This window comes from Danio rerio, chromosome 7 (assembly GCF_052040795.2).
Source record: "Danio rerio strain M-AB ecotype USA chromosome 7, GRCz13ab, whole genome shotgun sequence".
NCBI classification, from domain to species: Eukaryota; Metazoa; Chordata; class Actinopteri; order Cypriniformes; family Danionidae; genus Danio; species Danio rerio.
In genome coordinates, this window is record NC_141027.1 from 19,583,351 (window position 1) to 19,601,599 (window position 18,249).

At 34.6% G+C, this 18,249-nt stretch overlaps 2 protein-coding genes across 4 annotated transcripts; one reads left to right on the plus strand and one right to left on the minus strand.

Moving 5' to 3' along the window:
- Positions 1-588: 588 nt before the first annotated feature.
- ttc5 (tetratricopeptide repeat domain 5) lies at positions 589-10,487 on the plus strand. 2 transcript variants are annotated; one of them, XR_015494743.1, is made up of 10 exons: positions 589-677; positions 2,592-2,724; positions 3,559-3,770; positions 5,305-5,458; positions 6,204-6,295; positions 6,383-6,439; positions 6,606-6,752; positions 7,858-8,072; positions 8,195-9,884; positions 9,946-10,487. XR_015494743.1 is itself a non-coding variant. In NM_001017654.2 (10 exon segments), coding segments are annotated over 10 exon segments (1,350 nt in total). In that variant the 5' UTR covers positions 591-602; the 3' UTR covers positions 10,235-10,481.
- Positions 2,805-17,987, minus strand: ccnb1ip1 (cyclin B1 interacting protein 1). Of its 2 annotated transcripts, none has more exons than XM_087260879.1 (5): positions 17,540-17,836; positions 17,020-17,323; positions 12,044-12,190; positions 11,374-11,530; positions 2,805-2,857 (listed from the first exon to the last, which is right to left on the minus strand). In XM_087260879.1, exons 1-5 carry the CDS (start codon positions 17,560-17,562, stop codon positions 2,820-2,822), a joined length of 669 nt encoding a protein of 222 aa, XP_087117005.1. In that variant the 5' UTR covers positions 17,563-17,836; the 3' UTR covers positions 2,805-2,819. The 2 variants fall into 2 exon arrangements, with proteins under 2 accessions (XP_087117005.1, XP_087117004.1); XM_087260878.1 differs by lacking the exon at positions 2,805-2,857 and adding an exon at positions 10,491-10,868 and having other exon boundaries at positions 17,540-17,987.
- Between the last annotated feature and the right edge of the window lie 262 nt (positions 17,988-18,249).

The window sequence follows — 18,249 nt, forward strand, 5'->3', positions numbered from 1 at the left end:
TTTATGCAGAAATGTATTTATTTATTTATTTATTTATTTATTTATTTATTTATTTATTTATTTATCATAGCTTTTAATATGTGTTTGTGTGGATTACCCTTTATTTTATTATATTTCTATTTTAAATAAGTATTTAATTAATTTAAATTTAATTCTTAAATGTGTCTTTTTTATTTTAAGCTCCTGTTATTGTTGTTGTTGTTGTTGTTTAATTTACATTCATCAATGTAAACTTTAGTTAAAAACATAAGTAAATCCCTTAAAAACGAATACCATTTTGATTAGGACAGACAGTAAAGCCAAAATTACATTGAATAAATTTTAAATAAACCATGGACCCCTAGTACTGTATATCCTTTTCGTCCCATAGGGCTCTCTTTACACCAGTTTTAAACAGCTGCATTTAAAATTATTCAAGTTAGATAGTTTAATGCAGAAAATAAATGAATTAGCGTTAAACATTTTTTATCTAAATCTTAATAAACAGACTGTCTGTTATGATATTAGGATTTTGTCTATTATCATAATCTAGCTGTCTCCTAGACAGTAGAAGGCGCTCTCACACACGTCTGTTTATCACGCTTCTTCGGGTTCTGCCTTACATGCTGAAGATGGCCGAGGTTGACAATGATGGAGAGCAGAAAACAACAGACAAAGATGATTTGCAGGTGTTAAAGGTTTGGACTGACGCTTTATTTTTCCCCTTCGCTTTCGTGAACGCAAATAAGCATGCGTCACCGCTTTCAGATAATGATGATGTCTTCGATGTGTAATTTTCATATGGCTGCTGCTGTCACTATAACAACTGATACCCTACACTGCAACAACAGAAATCCAGCAGATTATAAATATAAGACAAGCGACAACTTCATCTTTTTATGATTATCATTTATATATCAAATTTTGTGTAGTGTAGCCAGACGTGTTGTCTATCATATCAAGTAATGCTCGTATTACTCATCATTCATCTCTCTCTGTGAGAACTGTACATTATAGTACTGTATTATTTTAAAACCATTATTTACTAATAGGTAAAGATGGTTTTATATTCGCACATTCAGACTTTATAATTTCAGAAAAGTTTTTTTTTTTTTTTTTTTGCGAATTCTTCATAGGGAAATCATATTAGCAGCCACTGACTATTAGATTATTTTATATCATTATTTCATTATTTACAGTCAGTGAAATAGTGCTAATGTTGTTTTAAAGTCATACCTGAATGTAATTTCATACAGAATATTCAAAGTAGCTTTGTAAACAATATATTATGCCATGTCACTGCTCAAAAACAAGTCATTGTGTGAAAAAAGCAACTTTACCTCAATAGAATATGTGACGTTTGTTTTTGCATCACAGCTTCTTACTTTTTTATAACTGCACATAATTTGATATTATTTCATGGCCAATTTTCACAGCATAGTTAGCACTCATATCAGGCTTTGGGCCTGCTTTAGAAAAAAACCTAAAAAAAAAAAGTTTTATTAGATCTAATGCGTCCGGTCTGGAAGCACCAGTAGCTATGTTTCTATCCAAAATGTGAATTAGCTTTATGCTCAAAACTGGATTATTGAATAAAAGATGTGTGAATAAAGCAGACGCGGAGCACACAGACGCTCTTGACAGTTCTGGAGCTCAATAATAATAATAAAATAACACTAATACTGAAATGGTTAAGGCGTTTTAGAATGACAACATTCCAGATGTTTTACAATGCAGTCAGCCTGCTGGTTTATCCATTGGCACTCATTTTATAACAAAACTTAAAATCACATGACTTTTTTTTTGCACACACTGGAAATTGTTCGGTAAAAGTGTTTCCATCGTATGTGTTTCCATGCACATCTTTTCTCATCGAAAAAAAAAAACATTTATCTTACTCAGTTATGCGTATATGTTTCTTAAGATTTATTTTTGGCCTTTTTGCCTTTATTAAGTAGATAGGACAGGAAGCGAAGTGGGAGAGAGAGATAGGGTAGGGACTGGAGATAGGGTAGGGTAGGGTCAGCTTTTCAAATAGTGACAGCTTTAAATAATGAGCACACTGGTTATGCACAACTTTAAATTAAGTAAACTTACTGTGGACCACATACCACTTGGATATTGATGTCATTTAAAAATCTAAAACTTATATTTAAAAAAACAAAACAAAAAAATCAAACATTTCTCTGAATTATTCTGATAAAACGAAATGATAAAACATCAACTGTTATTTATTAGATACAAATCTGGTTTTTAATGGTTGTAACAGTATAAGCTGTTTGGTGGAATAAAGACTCGGGCTAAACATTTTGATAAGCTGTTGGACCAGGGCAGGGCTACAGCCTGTGGGTTTTGGGCCAGGCTAGGGCTTACTCACACTATGCCATCCGTACCGTGCACAGGTTCGTTTCCCGGATCGTTTAGATTTAAGGCCTGTGCAGGGCTCTAGTGAGTGTTGACAGACCAAAAATCTGTCAAACATCTCCTTTTGTGTTTCAAATGGTGGCAGGATGTATTTTTTGCTGTACAGTTTTTTTCGCTGTACAGTCTCTTTGCTGTACAGTCTATCATGTGTGAAGTTTGTTAATAATAGCACCTTTTTTGTTTCCCAGGAGCTGGTAGATGATCTGTACTCCTTTAGGGACCGTTACTTTGAGACTCACAGCGTCGAAGATGCTGGTAGGAAACAGAATGATGTTGCCCAGGAGATGGCGAAGACGCTTAAGAGGCTGGAAGAAAAAGCAGGTCAGCATTGATTTATTATTACAAATTTGTCTTAGAAATTTTAAGCTTTAATGAATTATTTTCAGACATAATATAGCAGAAAAAACCTTACTGTCTCACACTCTTAAAGATAAAGGTTCCATAAAGAACATTCCTGAAACATTAAAATCAAGTTTATTAATCAAGGATACAGTACACAATATATACATAATAAAATACATTAAACCAGTGTTTCTCAACCACGGTCCTGAAGGACCACCAGCTCTGCACATTTTCCATGACTTCTTAACTAAACACACCTGATTCAGATCATCAGCTTATTAGCAGAGATCGAAAGACCTGAAATGAGTGTGACAGATAAAGGAGACATCCAAAACATGCAATGTTGGTGGTCTTCCAGGAACGTGGTTGAGAAACACCATATTGAACTATTCTTCCCACTAGGAAACAAATGGTTCTTTTAAAAACTACTCTCTATAAGGTTCTCTAAGTATTTCAGTGAAAACCTTAAAGGGATAGTTTACCCAAAAAATTAAATATGCCCACAATGTACTCGCCATCAAGTGATTCCAAACATTTTCTTTTTTATTCTGCTGAAGACAAAAGAAGATATTTGGAAGAATGTTGGAAACCTGCATGGAAGTCAATAGTTGCCAACATTCTTTCAAATATCTTCTTTTGTGTTCATCAGAAGAAAGAAAATCAGATTTGAATCAAGTGGAGGATCAGTAAATGACAGAATTTTCATTTTTGGTGAACTAACCTTTGGAACCTTACTAACCTGGATCCTTACTTTTTTATAGTGCAGCACCACTATGTTAAGTACAAATGTAATATACTTTCATCTTTCAACAGACTTGTACAAACACAGTGCCCAGTTCCTGCTGCTTCGAGGTCGATGTTTAAACGTGGCTCCTGAATTCAGTCAGGCAGCAGAGGAGTGTCTGTCCCGGGCTGTTAAACTGGAACCAGGTTTAGTTGAGGGCTGGAACACACTGGGAGAGCAGTACTGGAAAAAAGGAGACCTTACGGCTGCCAAGACCTGCTTCACCGGTGCACTACAACAGGTGAGTGATGTGATTACAAAAACAGTGGGTCTCCTTCACTATGTTTACCATTTTGTAAAATATATATATATATAATATGGATAATTGGATATGGATAATTTCACAATTTTTTATTCTTAATTTATTTAAAGATATTATGTGCATTCTGTGCAGATCACTAGTCTAGGGTGTTGCTGTTAGAAATAGGTGAAGAACAAATGCATGTCGGGATTTTCTTTTGGAAGTTGTTTATAAGAGGGGCTGTGAGTATTGTGGCTGAAGCCATCAAACTGACATCCACAGAAAAGAACTGCCACTCCAAACATGGAAGCAAACGGTCAGACTTTGATTGAAGATTACCAAAACAAAAACTTGTTTAGTGGATAAACTTGCACAGATTAACTGTTCACCTTTTTTGTGTGAATTTTGATTTTACACAGACTTTAAAGAGCCTTTAAGAGAACAGTTTTTAACACAACCATTCATTTCTTTCTTAACTTTAAGTATAATTGGATTTTAAGGTTCTTTAGATGTTAACCTTCTAAGGCCCAATCAGTTTTTTGTACATGCATTTCTTTTTTCTTTACTATTTGGGCTTATTGGGACCTAGTTAGAATAAAAGCGTAAGTATCATGTTTTGATATGATGTACTTTTAGAGAAAAATGATGTTCATATATGTGGACTCTTGATGCGAATTTACATACTTTTTTCTGACTGCTTTTTAATGAATTATTAACACACACATATTTTTTGAAAATGTTTTGACTATCAAATAGTAAAAACTATTTTTTTCACCATTGTGGACAGTTAAAAATAGGGTTTGGGTCATTTCATATGCTGCAAAACAGTTGCAGGATGACCCTTTATGTCTGTAACAAAATATAAAACATTTAAAGTATTTTAAATAGACACTTAAGAGCTAAAATGTACTGTTCACGTATGTGGCCACTAAGCCCTAGGAGGTTAAGGTTTCTTCATGGAGCCATCTGTGGCAAAAGATGAACATTTCAGTACAATAATCCAAATGATTAGTAAATGAAACCAATGTGTACATTTTTTTTTTTTTGACAACAGTATTTTTCTCATCACAGCCTTAGTGGCATGCCAAAAATGTTTTTTAAGGCAGATTAAGTTATTACGTTTTTTTTTTTTAAAACATACAGCAATACATAGTTCAAAGTAATGATATTCAAGTATAATGTCTTGTTGACTTTGACTTAAAGGGTTTAACGCTGAATATGTTTACATCTGAGTGCATTTGTTTTAATACTACATATGTGCATGTCAATAGTAGAAAACCGTGTGGTGTCAGAGAGCTTGTGAATAGTGTATGCATTCACATTGCCGACTCTTAATGCGAAATACACATTTTGAACTATACTTCCAGAATAAAAGCACCCTAAGTGGAAGAATAATAAATTAAATAAAAAAAAAAACTTTTTACATACAAATAAAAAATATTAAACTAATACCAAACGTAATGCTGTTTCTTGTTGATATGGTGCAATTCATGAAGCTCAGAGAAGAACCTTTGGTGTTTTTTTCTTCATCCAGAGTAAGAATAAAGTGTCTCTGAGAAGTCTGTCAATGGTCCTGCGACAGCTACCTCCAGAAGGAGATGCTCAGGAGCAGAGCAAACGCATTTTGGAGAGTGTGGATCTGGCCAGGCACGCTGTGCAGCTCGACGTCACTGATGGCACTTCATGGTGTGAGTGTATTACACTGGTTCTGCGGCCAAATAAAGTGCTTTCCTTTCGATAAGCATCACTTTGCAGGAAATAGAGAATTTACCTAAAAATCACTGTAGATCACAACAGCACATTTTAAAATGAGAAAATAAGCAGAATTGAGGCTCTAGCAAGGGCGAGGCAGTGACGCAGTAGGTAGTGCTGTCGCCTCACAGCAAGAAGGTTGCTGGGTCGTTGATTCGAACCTTGGCTCAGTTGGCGTTTCTGTGTGGAGTTTGCATGTTCTCCCTGCCTTCGCGTGGGTTTCCTCCGGGTGCTCCGGTTTCCCCCACAGTCCAAAGACATGCGGTACAGGTGAATTGGTAAGGCTTAATTGTCCGTAGTGTATGTGTGTGTGAATGTGTGTGGATGTTTCCCAGAGATGGGTTGCGGCTGGAAGAGCATCCTCTGCGTAAAAAAACTTGCTGGATAAGTTGGCGGTTCATTTCGTTGTGGCGACCCCAGAATAATAAAGGGACTAAGCTGACAAGAAAATGAATGAATGAGGCTCTAGCATTAAATTTTACTTGAATTAGTCCAAGGTTGTTTGCGAGTAAACGGTGTGCGAGACAAAACCTCTTATTAAAAAGATAGATTTTTTATGCACTTTCAGAAAGCAGTAATTTCCCAAATATCATTTTTTTAAAAGAGAAAGATTATAATGTTGGTGCAATGAGGAATATATAAGAGAAGTTGTTCATAAATTGTTTTGCTTTGACTCAACAGATATTTTAGGAAATGCATACATCTCCATGTTTTTCACCAGTGGACAAAACCCACAGCTCTCGCAGCAGGCTCTCAGTGCATATGCACAGGCTGTGAGTACTTAAACAATCAAACACAATAATGAGGCAAGTGAATTGTCATCATCCCAACATTTCATATATTCATGTGTATATTTGCAGGAGAAAATCGACAAGGCATCCTCAATGAATCCTGACCTGCACTTTAACAGAGCTACGGTAATTATTCACTTTCCAACATGCTTTTTTTAAACTCAGATCCACACCAGCACATTTGTCACAGTAAAACGGGCCTCTAAATCCTTCTAGCTGAACGGCCTGCTAATGCATGTGCACTGTGTAAATAAAACGGGCCTAAGATATGACTGTCTTCTTTCATCGGCAGTTGTTCCAGTATGAGGAGATGTTCAGTTCAGCTCTGGGTGGATACAGTCGAGCTGCTGCTCTAGATCCTGCCTGGGAAAATGCTCAGGAGAGGGAAAAACAGCTGCTCAATTACCTGGACCAGGTTACAATCTTATTAGAGAACAAGGTCAGAGAAATTGACAGTGACTACGTTTACATGGACATCACTAATTTAATTATTTACCTTAATCTGAATCTGTGTTTACATGAGTTTACTACTAAAATGTCAATAAAAGTCACTTTGTTAAACTGTAGAGTTCAACATCCCATATTGCAATTCACAACCATAAATAAACAGAAAACACTAATGAAGCACAAAATATGCAAACTGCTAATTAACAGATATTTTTTACAGTGCACTGTTAGACTCGGAAAACGATAAAACTCTGTTTATTTCAAATGCAACTTTACTTTATTATATTAATCTATGCAATTTTTATGCTGATGGACTCCCCTATAGAATCTTCCAAATTCATCAAAAATTGAAAAATTCTGCCTAAATAGGGTCATCTGGTGAAATTGTGTTCTTATCGCAAAATACACTGTAGACTAACAAAATATCAGGATGCTTGATTTTTTTTTTCAATACCTTGCAGCTCTAATTTCAAGCTACATTCTTGTGTGGTCAACACCTGTTTTAGTATCACCACTTTAATTGGACTTGCATAGTTTTTATGCCACTTTCTTGCATCACATAAAATGTTCAAAGGAATATTTTGAATATCTTGATTGAAACAAAGTTGGGTTATGATACAAAAATAACAGGATTTGGGCTGACAGTGTACATTTTTTTCTAAATTACAGTGTAAAAAGCTGTACTTTTATGTCTATATATCACCCTCTCTGTGAAATGCCAGCTAAATTCGCATAATCTATTTACAAGAAAAAGAGCATCAAAGTTGTTAAGTCATAAAAATGACAAAAATATGATACATTAAATATCAAGGTTTAGAGATACAGTACTATGATGATGTTATTTGCCTTACTGAAAGGAAACATAGATTTACTCATTTGAACACATTTACTACTCTAATGACTACAAATTGTAGTGTTTGGAGTCTCACTGCATGGGGTATTTTTAAATTAGGTACTTGGCTCAGATGATGATTTTAAAAGCTCGTCAAAGTTTATTTGCTGCCATTTTTGCTTCATTCCAATAGATGGCAGCTGAGTACAGTCAGAAAGTAATATAACGCCCGATCTCTCTCTGTCTTTCTCTCTCTCTCTCTCAGGGAAAAATAAAAGCTCGGCGTCTTCGTAACATGCTGTCGTCCCTCAGTACCTCCGCTTTGGGCCCCTGCTCCTCCCCTCAGTTCCGCTCTCCTTCAGGTCGTGTGGGAAGCCTTGAACCCCACAGTTTATCCAGTCTCACTCACGGCCACAACTCTGGGGTGGCAGCGCTAGGGAAAGTGGTCTTCAGCCTGGCCTCTGAGGGTCGTATGGCCTTGTGAGTTTAAAGCCTTTACCTAAGTACATTTAACAGCCGCATTTCTCAATATGCATGCGTCAGTAAACACTTGCTGTTGTATAAAAATCTTTACTGTGTTTTTTTTTTGTTTCTTCTCACAGCACATTCGGCATGGTGGACAGTGAGGAGACCTATTGTGTAGTCATGGTGTATAATACTGCAGACAGCTGGGGTGTTTTAATAGGGGATACTGTAGTCATTCCTGAACCACAGGTCAAACGGCACAGCGTAACGCATAAAGATAAGGTTTGTGTCTAACAATTGTCTATATAGTTTTAATATTGCTGTATAAAAAACTGTAATATTTAGAAATATTATGACAATGGAGTATATGCGCACATACTTAATTCAGTCAGCCAGCCCCAGGGCTTCCTGTGAATTGTCATCCCATACAAAGTCGCTGCATTTAAGATCTGATTTCTTTAAAAAAAATAGCGATCTTCACTGCCTAACTGAGATACGATATAAAGTGAGTATCAGACCAAACAAGAAGCACTGCATGAAATTAATTTTTTCTGCGCCGTGTCTTTAAAACATGGAAATGAATTTTACCCCAGTATTTTCAATGGACTTTCAGTGCTAACCTGGTGCTAATCATGGCACATGCGTTTAAATGGTCTTTCGTCTCTTTTTACGCCTTAACAACCAAAAAAATTGAAATTGAAATTGAAAATAGTCACATTGACGTTTCACCGGACAGTCATCATTGGCTGAAAAACACTAGCTGTGCATATAACCTATTCATAATACTTTTCTGTTGCATTATATCTTGCAACTTAATTAAAATTTCAGTCATTGCTCCAGTTTTCAGTGTCACAAAATCAGTTTTAAGTTAGTGTTTAAGAAACATTTCTCATTATTAGAAATGTTGAAATCACTTTAATATTTTTTAAGGAAGCCATGACACATTTGTTCAGTTTTCAGTATAATGCATGGAATATATAAATAAGGATTTATTTATAATAAAAATCTTATGTAAGGTAAATGCCTGTACTATTATTACTTTTTATTAATTTAATGCATACTTCAAAAAATGGTAAATATATAAATGGGAATATATATTGTTATCCAGTTATTATCAGCAGCCACATACAGTTAGTAGTAACTTGGTCTGTCAGTCAGTCACATGTAATAAATACTTTGTGATGCGTCATTAATTGTAGAGCTGCACGACTTTAGAAAAATCTGATATTGCGATATTTTATTTTTCTGTGATATGAATACAGTTTCACAAGAATTTGAGTAGCTCTATTTGACGGTTTTATGGGGAGGCTAGCAGTAATCAGGTACATAAGTTGAATAATCATCTTTTTCAACTTAGTTTTGTCTCATTTCTAGTCCAAATATCTACAAATTCTTAAGTAAAAATATTGTTTTGTATTTACTTTCAGTAGAAACAAGTCAAAATTAAGAGTTTTTTCCTTAAAACAAGCAAAATGATCTGCCAGTGGCATAAGTGAAATAATCTCATTTTCGCTTTGAGATATTTGGACTAGACACAAGACAAAATTAAAGGACATCTTTTTTTGCATAAATCATATAAAAGCAGTGATTAAATGCAATTCTGTTTAACTATATTTCAGACTCAACACTGCATATCTTTGCGATATAACAATTGCGGATGCGCACATTGCAATATCGATACTGAAACTATACTGTTCAGCCCTAATTAATTGCATATCACATTTGTCTGAGAAATTACATTTGGCTGAAAAATTACCTTCTAGGAAGTTTAATGTCATCATTACATTACATTCGAAAAGCATAGAATATATATTACAAAATTCATTTGTAAGTCGCTTTGGATAAAAGCGTCTGCTAAATGACTAAATGTAAATGTAAATGTACAAAGAACCTTCAGAAATATCTTAATTTTATAATCAGTCATTTCATTGCTTTAAAAATTTGTAACATGTTTTCATAAAGAAATAGTAGTAACCATGCCTAATTAGTGCGTTAATAAGATTGCAGTAATAATACTGATGTCTTTATAACTTGTTTCTTCTGTTCTCTCTATACAGTCCTATGACTTCCGAAGTATACGTGTGGACTCTCCCTTGCTCCTCATAGTAAATGGGAAACGACAAGTGATGAAAAGCCAAAGTGCAGCCTTTGTTACTTACAAACCACAGAGTGAATGAAAACCCACAGGGAGGACTACAGAGAGAAAAGTCGGAGCAGCAAGGGTTGTGTTTTTTTCCTTTTGTATATATTTTTGTTTTGTTTCTCTTTGTGAGAACAGGAACATTTTTGTACATATTGTTTTTTTTTTAAAAAACCTTCCCCTTTTTAATTTACCTCGTTTCATGATGGATATCATTGTTAAAGAGTGTTCTGCGGTCTGTTTCATAAATGGGTTGTAAAAATATTAATAAAAAGGTGCTCTTACTGCAAGTGTTACTGTGATCAGTTTTCATGTATATTTTAATTAGAAGTTATTTTCCACATTTACATTAGCAGAAACATTTTGGGGATATAAACGGGGTAACAACTTCTCTTTGTAACAGCTTAATAATAAAAAAAAAACATTTTAAATAACTTAAAAAATTAAATTAAAACTTGGTAGTGACTACTGAAACAGGAAAAAAGACTGATACAGTTTATGAAAATCAAATCAACCTTAGTTTTTCTTGATAAAAGAGTGGGTTTTGTCTTGGGTGGGTGTGCTGAACTGGAAGAACGTTTTAGCGCTTTCTGGTCCCAATGAGAAGAACCTGTCAGCTTCTGGTCCAATGTATGAAGGACTGCTCAGAGGAGAGCGTTGTTTGACCAGCCCTGATGACAGGAAATGTGAAGATGTGTACGTACTATTGCATGTACAGTGCTCAACATAGTTGATTACAGCCCATTTTGAAAATGAATATATTTATCCATTTCTCAGTGAATGTAGGTCATATATTGGTGCATTTATTAAATAATATTTTAGTCACCGAACGTTTAGAAATAGATAATGCATTTACAATAAATGCAAAATATTAGAAAAAATAAACTGCAAATTTTCAGCACAATTTCATACATTTTTTTTGTTTGTTTCTCTTGAATTTTGCTCCTTATAATTTTTCTGTGTAATACTTTTCCCTAACATATAAATTAGCGTGTTCCATTATTTTAAGTTTTAATTTAAATGAGAGATTTGTGATGGGTGTACTCGTATATGTTGAGCACTGTACATATCCCAGTCAGAACTGAACAACTTACTGTAACTTTCAGTGAGACAAAGACATTTTGACCTCATGTGAGTGCAATAGAAATATTTTTATGCACATTATTTTTCTCTGACCTGTAGTGAAAGTGTGGGGCACGGTGTCTTTCTCTACTGTCCCCATCGTGTGCATGCGCAATGAGTCCAGAAGCCCCTGAAGTTTCTGATACTGCTTGTTTCGCTCATTCAGTCGCTCCAAAACCTCACTGTACTTCCGCTTATATTCTTCCAGCATCTGACGAAAGTAAAAAGTGGAAATGAGATCTGTGAATTGAATATCGTAATCCATAATTATGAACACATTTGATTTATTCCATGATCGAAAACTTCTAACTTTTAAACTAAGGCACTTTGTTTCAATGCTACAAGTAGTTTTTGGAAATATTCCTCTTGAAAATAAATGTATTAATTAATGTAATAATGGTAAATTAGTTACATGAAGCAAGTATAAACAATCTGGTACAGCATTTAATAATCATAAATCAACATTTACTAAAGCACTATTAAATCTAAAGTTGTGCTTGTTAACATTAGTTAATGCACTGTGAGTTAACATGAAAAAGCACGAGCTATCAATGAAGAACTTTAACAAATGTTAACAAAAATAAATACTGAACAAATGTTAGTAAATACATTAACTATAAGACCTCTGCTTTAAAGAGTTACCATGAAAGGTAGTTCTTTGACTGGTACTGTATATAAACAACGCTTGTGGAGATTGCTTTAATAGCTTGATGGTGTCTGAGACCTTTTTCAGTGATGAAATCTCCCCTTTTAATGCATTTAACTCATGCTCTCTGCTTTGGTTTTGCTGGATCATAAACTTCTCCATCTGAAGAACTTGTCCACCAGCTCTGGACAAATTGTACTCCATAAGCAACCTCTCCTGGTTTATCTGGAAATAACCACAGCATTAGATGAACAAGAAAAGAATGGTGCATCACAGCCAGCATCCACTTTATTTCAGAACGTGTGGCCCTGGACGACAGCATACGTGTAATTGTTTGAAAATTGAAATGTATGCATCATCTGAAAGCTGAATAAATAAACTTTGCATTGATAAATATATATGTATATATATATATATATATATATATATATATATATATATATATATATATATATATATATATATATATATACAATTAAATTCTAAATTATTAGCCCTGCTATGATTTTTTTTTAAATAAAATATTAAAAAGTATTTCCCAAATGATGTTTAACAGAGTAAGCAAATTTTCACAGTATGTCTGATAATATTTTTTCTTATAGAGAAAGTTTTATTTGTTTTATTTTGGCTACAATAAAAGCAGTTTTTAATTTTTAAAACCATTTTAAGGTCAAATATTTTTTCGATTGTCTGAGGGTTAAAAACAAATCTAAATATTGAGAATAATATTTTGAACAATATATTATAACAATATAAAAACTTAATTTGAACAACTTTAAAGATGTTGTTAAAATTAAGTTCTTCGCAATGCATAGTACTAAACAAAAATGAGTTTTGATATATTTACAGTAGGAAATTTACAAAATGTGTTCATGGAACATGATGTTTACTTGATATTATAATAATTTTTGCCATATAAGAATAATAGAGCCATGTAATAACAGATATACAACTATAGAAAACTATAAACAATATATGGTTTTGTGGTCCACGATCACATATATGATTGAAACTACACAACTGTCGGCCAGTCAGGGAGTGTCAGCAGGTAGAGCGTTTCGTGGGCTTTAATCAGGTGGCCTCATCTGATTGGCTGCTGGCTAACATGAATTACAAATGTGCCATTATAATATACAGTTGAAGTCAGAATTATTAGTCCCCCCTGTTTATTTTTCCCCAGTTTCTGTTTAACAAGATTTTTTTTCAAGACATTTCTAAACATAATAGTTTTAATAACTCAATTCTAATAACTGATTTATTTGATCTTTGCCATGATGACAGTAAATAATATTTGACTAGATATTTTTCAATACAATGGTAATCAGCTTAAAGTGACATTTAAAGGCTTAACTAGGTTAATTAGGTTAACTGGGCAAATTAGGGTATTTAGGCAAGTTATTGTATAATGATGGTTTATTCTGTAGACTATCGAAAAAATATATAGCTTAAAGGAGCTAAAAATGTTGTCCTTAAAATGTAAAAAATTAAAACTGCTTTTATTCTAGCCGGAATAAAACAAATGAGACTTTCTCCAAAAAATATATATATTATCAGACATATAAGCCCCTTTCACACATACAGACCTTTCCGGAAAATTACCGGCAATTTTCCGGAAAGGTTGTATGTGTGAACAGGTCCTTTTTGAAAATACCGGTAAATTCGTTCTGGCTATTTTCCGGAAAGAGAAGTTGTAACATTACCGGCAATTTGCCGGAATGCTGCGCTGTGTGAACGCAGAAGGAAGATTTCCGGAATAAGCTCGTGCACGTCTAGAACGTGCTGACGTAAGACTTCTGCTTTAGCCAATCACAACAGTCAGACGCATTTACGTCCGCGCGGTTTAGCTGCTAGAAGTTAGTCAGATAACGTCTATAGCCGCTTTTCCACTATCGTGCTGAATCGTTCTTTAAGCAGAACTGTTCCATTCCGTGCCAAACCGGGCCAGACAGCACGGATACGGTTTCATTTTCCACTGTCGTGCTGCGACAAAGCTCTTTAAAACATTACACAAACCGCATCAGTAGTTGCCTTGGTAACGCAATGTAAACGGCTCCCTTTGTTCAATTAAAGTTAAATAAGAGCCGAAACTAGTTTTTTTTTTTCATAAAAGCGAAAGCAACCATGTGACTAAACACTGTTATACCGCTCTATCAAATAGGTGCTAAATATAGGTACATGCACCCTTATTTATCTATACCTTGCGCAGCTCTGGCTAAATTTATTTGGAGGGAAAATTACGAAAATGTACCGTGATGATTGAAAATAATTGGAGGGGAAATAAATAGTATTTAAAATCTCTGAACATAACAGAAAAATAAACAATGATAAGACAACAATAATAGTGCATTTGCATTATAGTGGCAGAAATATAATTTTGGACAGGCCTTGTCAAAGGTAAGCGGGCACTTTCACTAATAAAAACACAGCACATAAATTATTTCATTTTTAACAATTAATTAAATTACACTGCAAAAGTTGATAATGATATAAAATATATTACATTTTTGTTTTACTATTCAAACATTAAATAACGAATGCAGCAAGTGAAATAAAAACGAATATGAAACACATATATATAGCAGGATTTAAAGCATATAAAGCACTATTATATTTAGCAAAATGCTGCTCTATTATCTTTTTATTTTGATCATTTTATTTTTATTATAATTATTTTTTGTGTTCATAATTAACTAACAAGCTGTAGGCGAATTATTACTAGACGTTTTAGAAAATATTTGCGTAGCTATATTAAAGATCACCAAGAACAAAAAAACAAAAACACAGAAACATGTTACATGCCTCAGAAATGTCATATAACTTATGTATAACTGAATCATTTAATTGCCTAAAGCTGAAATGATAAAAATTGCTCATTTTATTTTTATCAAACATTTGTCAAAACGTATTGATATTTTTTGAGTAAAAGCAATACTGACATTTAAGAATCCATATTTATTTAATTCATTCATTCTTTTGACTTGTTTATTAGTGCATATGCTATAATATAAATCATACAACAGTACCTTGGACAGTTACAGTGCCGCTCCGTAAAGCTTTCAAGCAAAGTCTTTTGGACGGCCGACATTACAACACGAACACGCCGTCCTTCGGGTGGTCTCGCCGGTATTAACAAGCTGTCCTGGCTTTGAATTAAAAAGTGCAATTATTTCCTCGTTGTTAAAAGAGTCTGCAAGTTCGTGTTCCATGGATATGGTGATGTTGTTGTGGAATTTGGACATCGACGATGCGAAGCGTGACTTTATTCGCTTTATTCGATGCGCAGCAGGAAAAAAAGTCAGCAGCGCAGGTCGCTGACATGTCTCTCCCGGATCCGAGCGAGTTTTGTGCTTTGAAATACAGCGCTGCGTGCAATAAACTCACATTCAGGCAGGCGAAGTAGGTTTGTATTCAAGTCAATGAAATAATAACTTTAATGAATAAAATATCTTCGCAAGAATGTGATGAGTTATTCACTTCTCTGCCAGATAGGCTATATATACTGCTCTATGGTTTAAAACCCTTTTCAAACTGTATCGTTTAGACCTGGATCATTATTTTATATTAAATGTACTGTAGTTTATTGAGGATGTCTGATGACTAGCGCGCTTCTGCTGAGCCAGCTGTGGTAGCTTAGCAACCGAGTCGCGACGTCAACACACAGAATCTGTCAGCACAGTTCAGCACGGTTGTCTAACCGTGCCGAGAATTCCGGGCCGAGAACGGTTTGTAATCGTGCCGCGCCGTTCCAGGCTCAGTGGAGAAACAACCGTAACCGTACCGAAGTGTTCTTAGAACGGTTTGGCACGATAGTGGAAAAGCAGCTTATATGTTCTTCTTAATGCGAACTGTGCAAATAATCATCGATAAGATGCTTATGATAAGCCGTTGTTTGTTTACCTTCAAGCTTTGCGTGTGCCCATGAAACAGCCTGTGAGCGTCAGCACACGCACATATTATGAACATCTCGACATGCGAATATGATCCAGTGAAAGTTGTTTACAATATTGATCATCAAAAGAGTTTGTAATTTAGTCAAATGTTTACAAATACAAGCGCAGCCGTTTAAAGCTCATTTGTGGTGAATGATGTCAGAATTTACCGGTATTTTGGAATAGATGTGTGAATGCTCTTTTCCGGAAAATTTCCGTAACGTCCTCGCCTGTGTGAACAGCGCTTTTTTGTATATACCGGTAAAGTCGTTCCGTAAATTTTCCGGATATTTACCGGTATCACTGTGTGAAAGGGGCTATACTGTGAAAGTTTCCTTCCTCTGTTAAACATTGTTTGGGAAATATTTAAACGATAAAAAAATTCAAAGAGGGGCTAATAATTCTAACTTCAACTGTATCTATTTTTTACTCGGGACAAACTTTAAGACAGTTTGATATATTTTTAGAATATATAGTTGAAGTTAAAAATATACATATATATTTTAAATGTTTTACAAATTATGTTTAACAGAGCAAGGAATTGTTCACAATCTTTCCTATAACATTTATTCTTGTGGAGAAAGTCTGATTTGTTTTTGGTTTTTTTGACTAGAATAATAATAATAGCATTTTTTAAATTAAAAAAAGAAACATTTTCAGGTCACCATTAAAGTAATTTTAAGCATTTTTGAATATTACAAATTATTTTTTAAACAGAAATAATATACAGGGGGGCTAATAATTCAGGAAGGCTAATAATTCAACTGTATATATCATATATCTTTGTTAGGATATGACACTGCTTGGTGGATATAAAACTATTTGAATATCTGAGGATACAAGAAAAATCTAAATACTGAGAATAATATTTTGAACAACCTAAAAGTTGTCCAATCTTGTTAAAGTTGTCCAAAGTTACTAGCAATCCATATAGCAAAAATGAGTTTTGATATATTTACAGTAGGACAAAATGTGTTCATGGAACATGATGTTTACTTGATATTATAATGATTTTTAGCATAAAAGAAAAATGGAGCCGTGTAATAAATGATATACAACTATATAAAACTGTAAGCAATATGGTTTTGTGGTCCACGGTCACATGACACCACACAATCATCAAACCTGGTAGATCCAAAAGTCTATTGCTTTATGACTGATTTCCAAAACGGTTTCAGGTTGTAGTCCGACCAGAACCATAGCTTTGTATTGCTCGGATGGGGCCAGCTCGGTTCGCAGGACGTCTAATTTGCCGGAGAGCATGGAGGAGCAGGCGGGACAGACGGCGGGTGTGCGGCTGAACTCCTCTGAGCCGTGCTGGTCACAGAAAACATGGGAGCAGGCCGTGACCCAGGCCACACCGCTCAGCTTCACCCGGCATTTGTGCGAATTACACAGCAAGGTGAATTTAGATGCAGACATGCTGGTTCTTGAGGAAGGAAATAGAACATGTATTAACAGCAGGGTAGTTACATACGGTTAGAGCTGGTGGTGAAAACGGCGAAAAACAGTTAGCAAAGACGCATTTCCAAGCTATTTCTTGCTTCCTGTTCAAATACTAAAGCTGATATTAAATTGTTTTAGCGGTTAAAAATGTATATCGCTCTTTACACTTATGTAACTTGCTAATGTGGTGATATTTTACCGTGATTTTGCGATTGTGTTCATTACAGTCAGTCAGGGAGTCTCAGGTAGAGCGTTTCGCGGGCTTTAATCAGGTGGCCTCGTCTGATTGGCTGCTGACATGAATCCAAAGAGCTCTTTGATGAATCTCAAAAGCGCCGTTTAAATAACTTTATTTACTCTTGACAAACTCTTAAGACGGTTTGGTAAAAAATAATATGTTTATGTAAAGAAAGAAAGAAGAAATCACGTTAACTGGTCAAGTAAGTAAAACACACCAAAATATGTGTCTTTACTTTTCTTGATAATGGAGTTGGACGGATTGTAGTTGCATTATGTTTACAATATAGCAGGCAGGGGGTTTCAAGCTCAAACGCTACAGACCATAGACTGTACAGACCCACAATTGTGATAATATTTGTTCAAGATGAAATGTAAAATGCATCTGCATCATATTTTGCATAAAGACCATTTTAATTGTTAATAATAATATAAATGCGTCTGAAAATTAAAGTTTCAATTAACCCTTAATTGGCCCACAGGGTCAAATATTTTTTTTATGTCCCCTTTATCTCAGGGGCATGACATTCTGTGACTTTTCCTAAATAATTTAAAAACAAAAAAAGGACTTCATTTGGTTGTTTTAAAGATGTGAAAACAAATCACCATCAAGCTCATCTCAGTCAGACTGAAGTCACATTAGAAATGAATGGGAAAAGTGAAAAAAATTTT

Excerpts from the sequence above, each read along its gene's own strand:
- ccnb1ip1 (XM_087260878.1), bottom strand. The coding sequence starts at position 17,562 with ATGAACACAATCGCAAAATCACG. Across the intron at positions 17,324-17,539 it reads AACACAATCGCAAAATCACG|AACCAGCATGTCTGCATCTA; the intron begins GTAAAATATCAC and ends TCCTTCCTCAAG. Across the intron at positions 10,869-11,373 it reads GCCCCACACTTTCACTACAG|GGCTGGTCAAACAACGCTCT; the intron begins GTCAGAGAAAAA and ends TCCTGTCATCAG.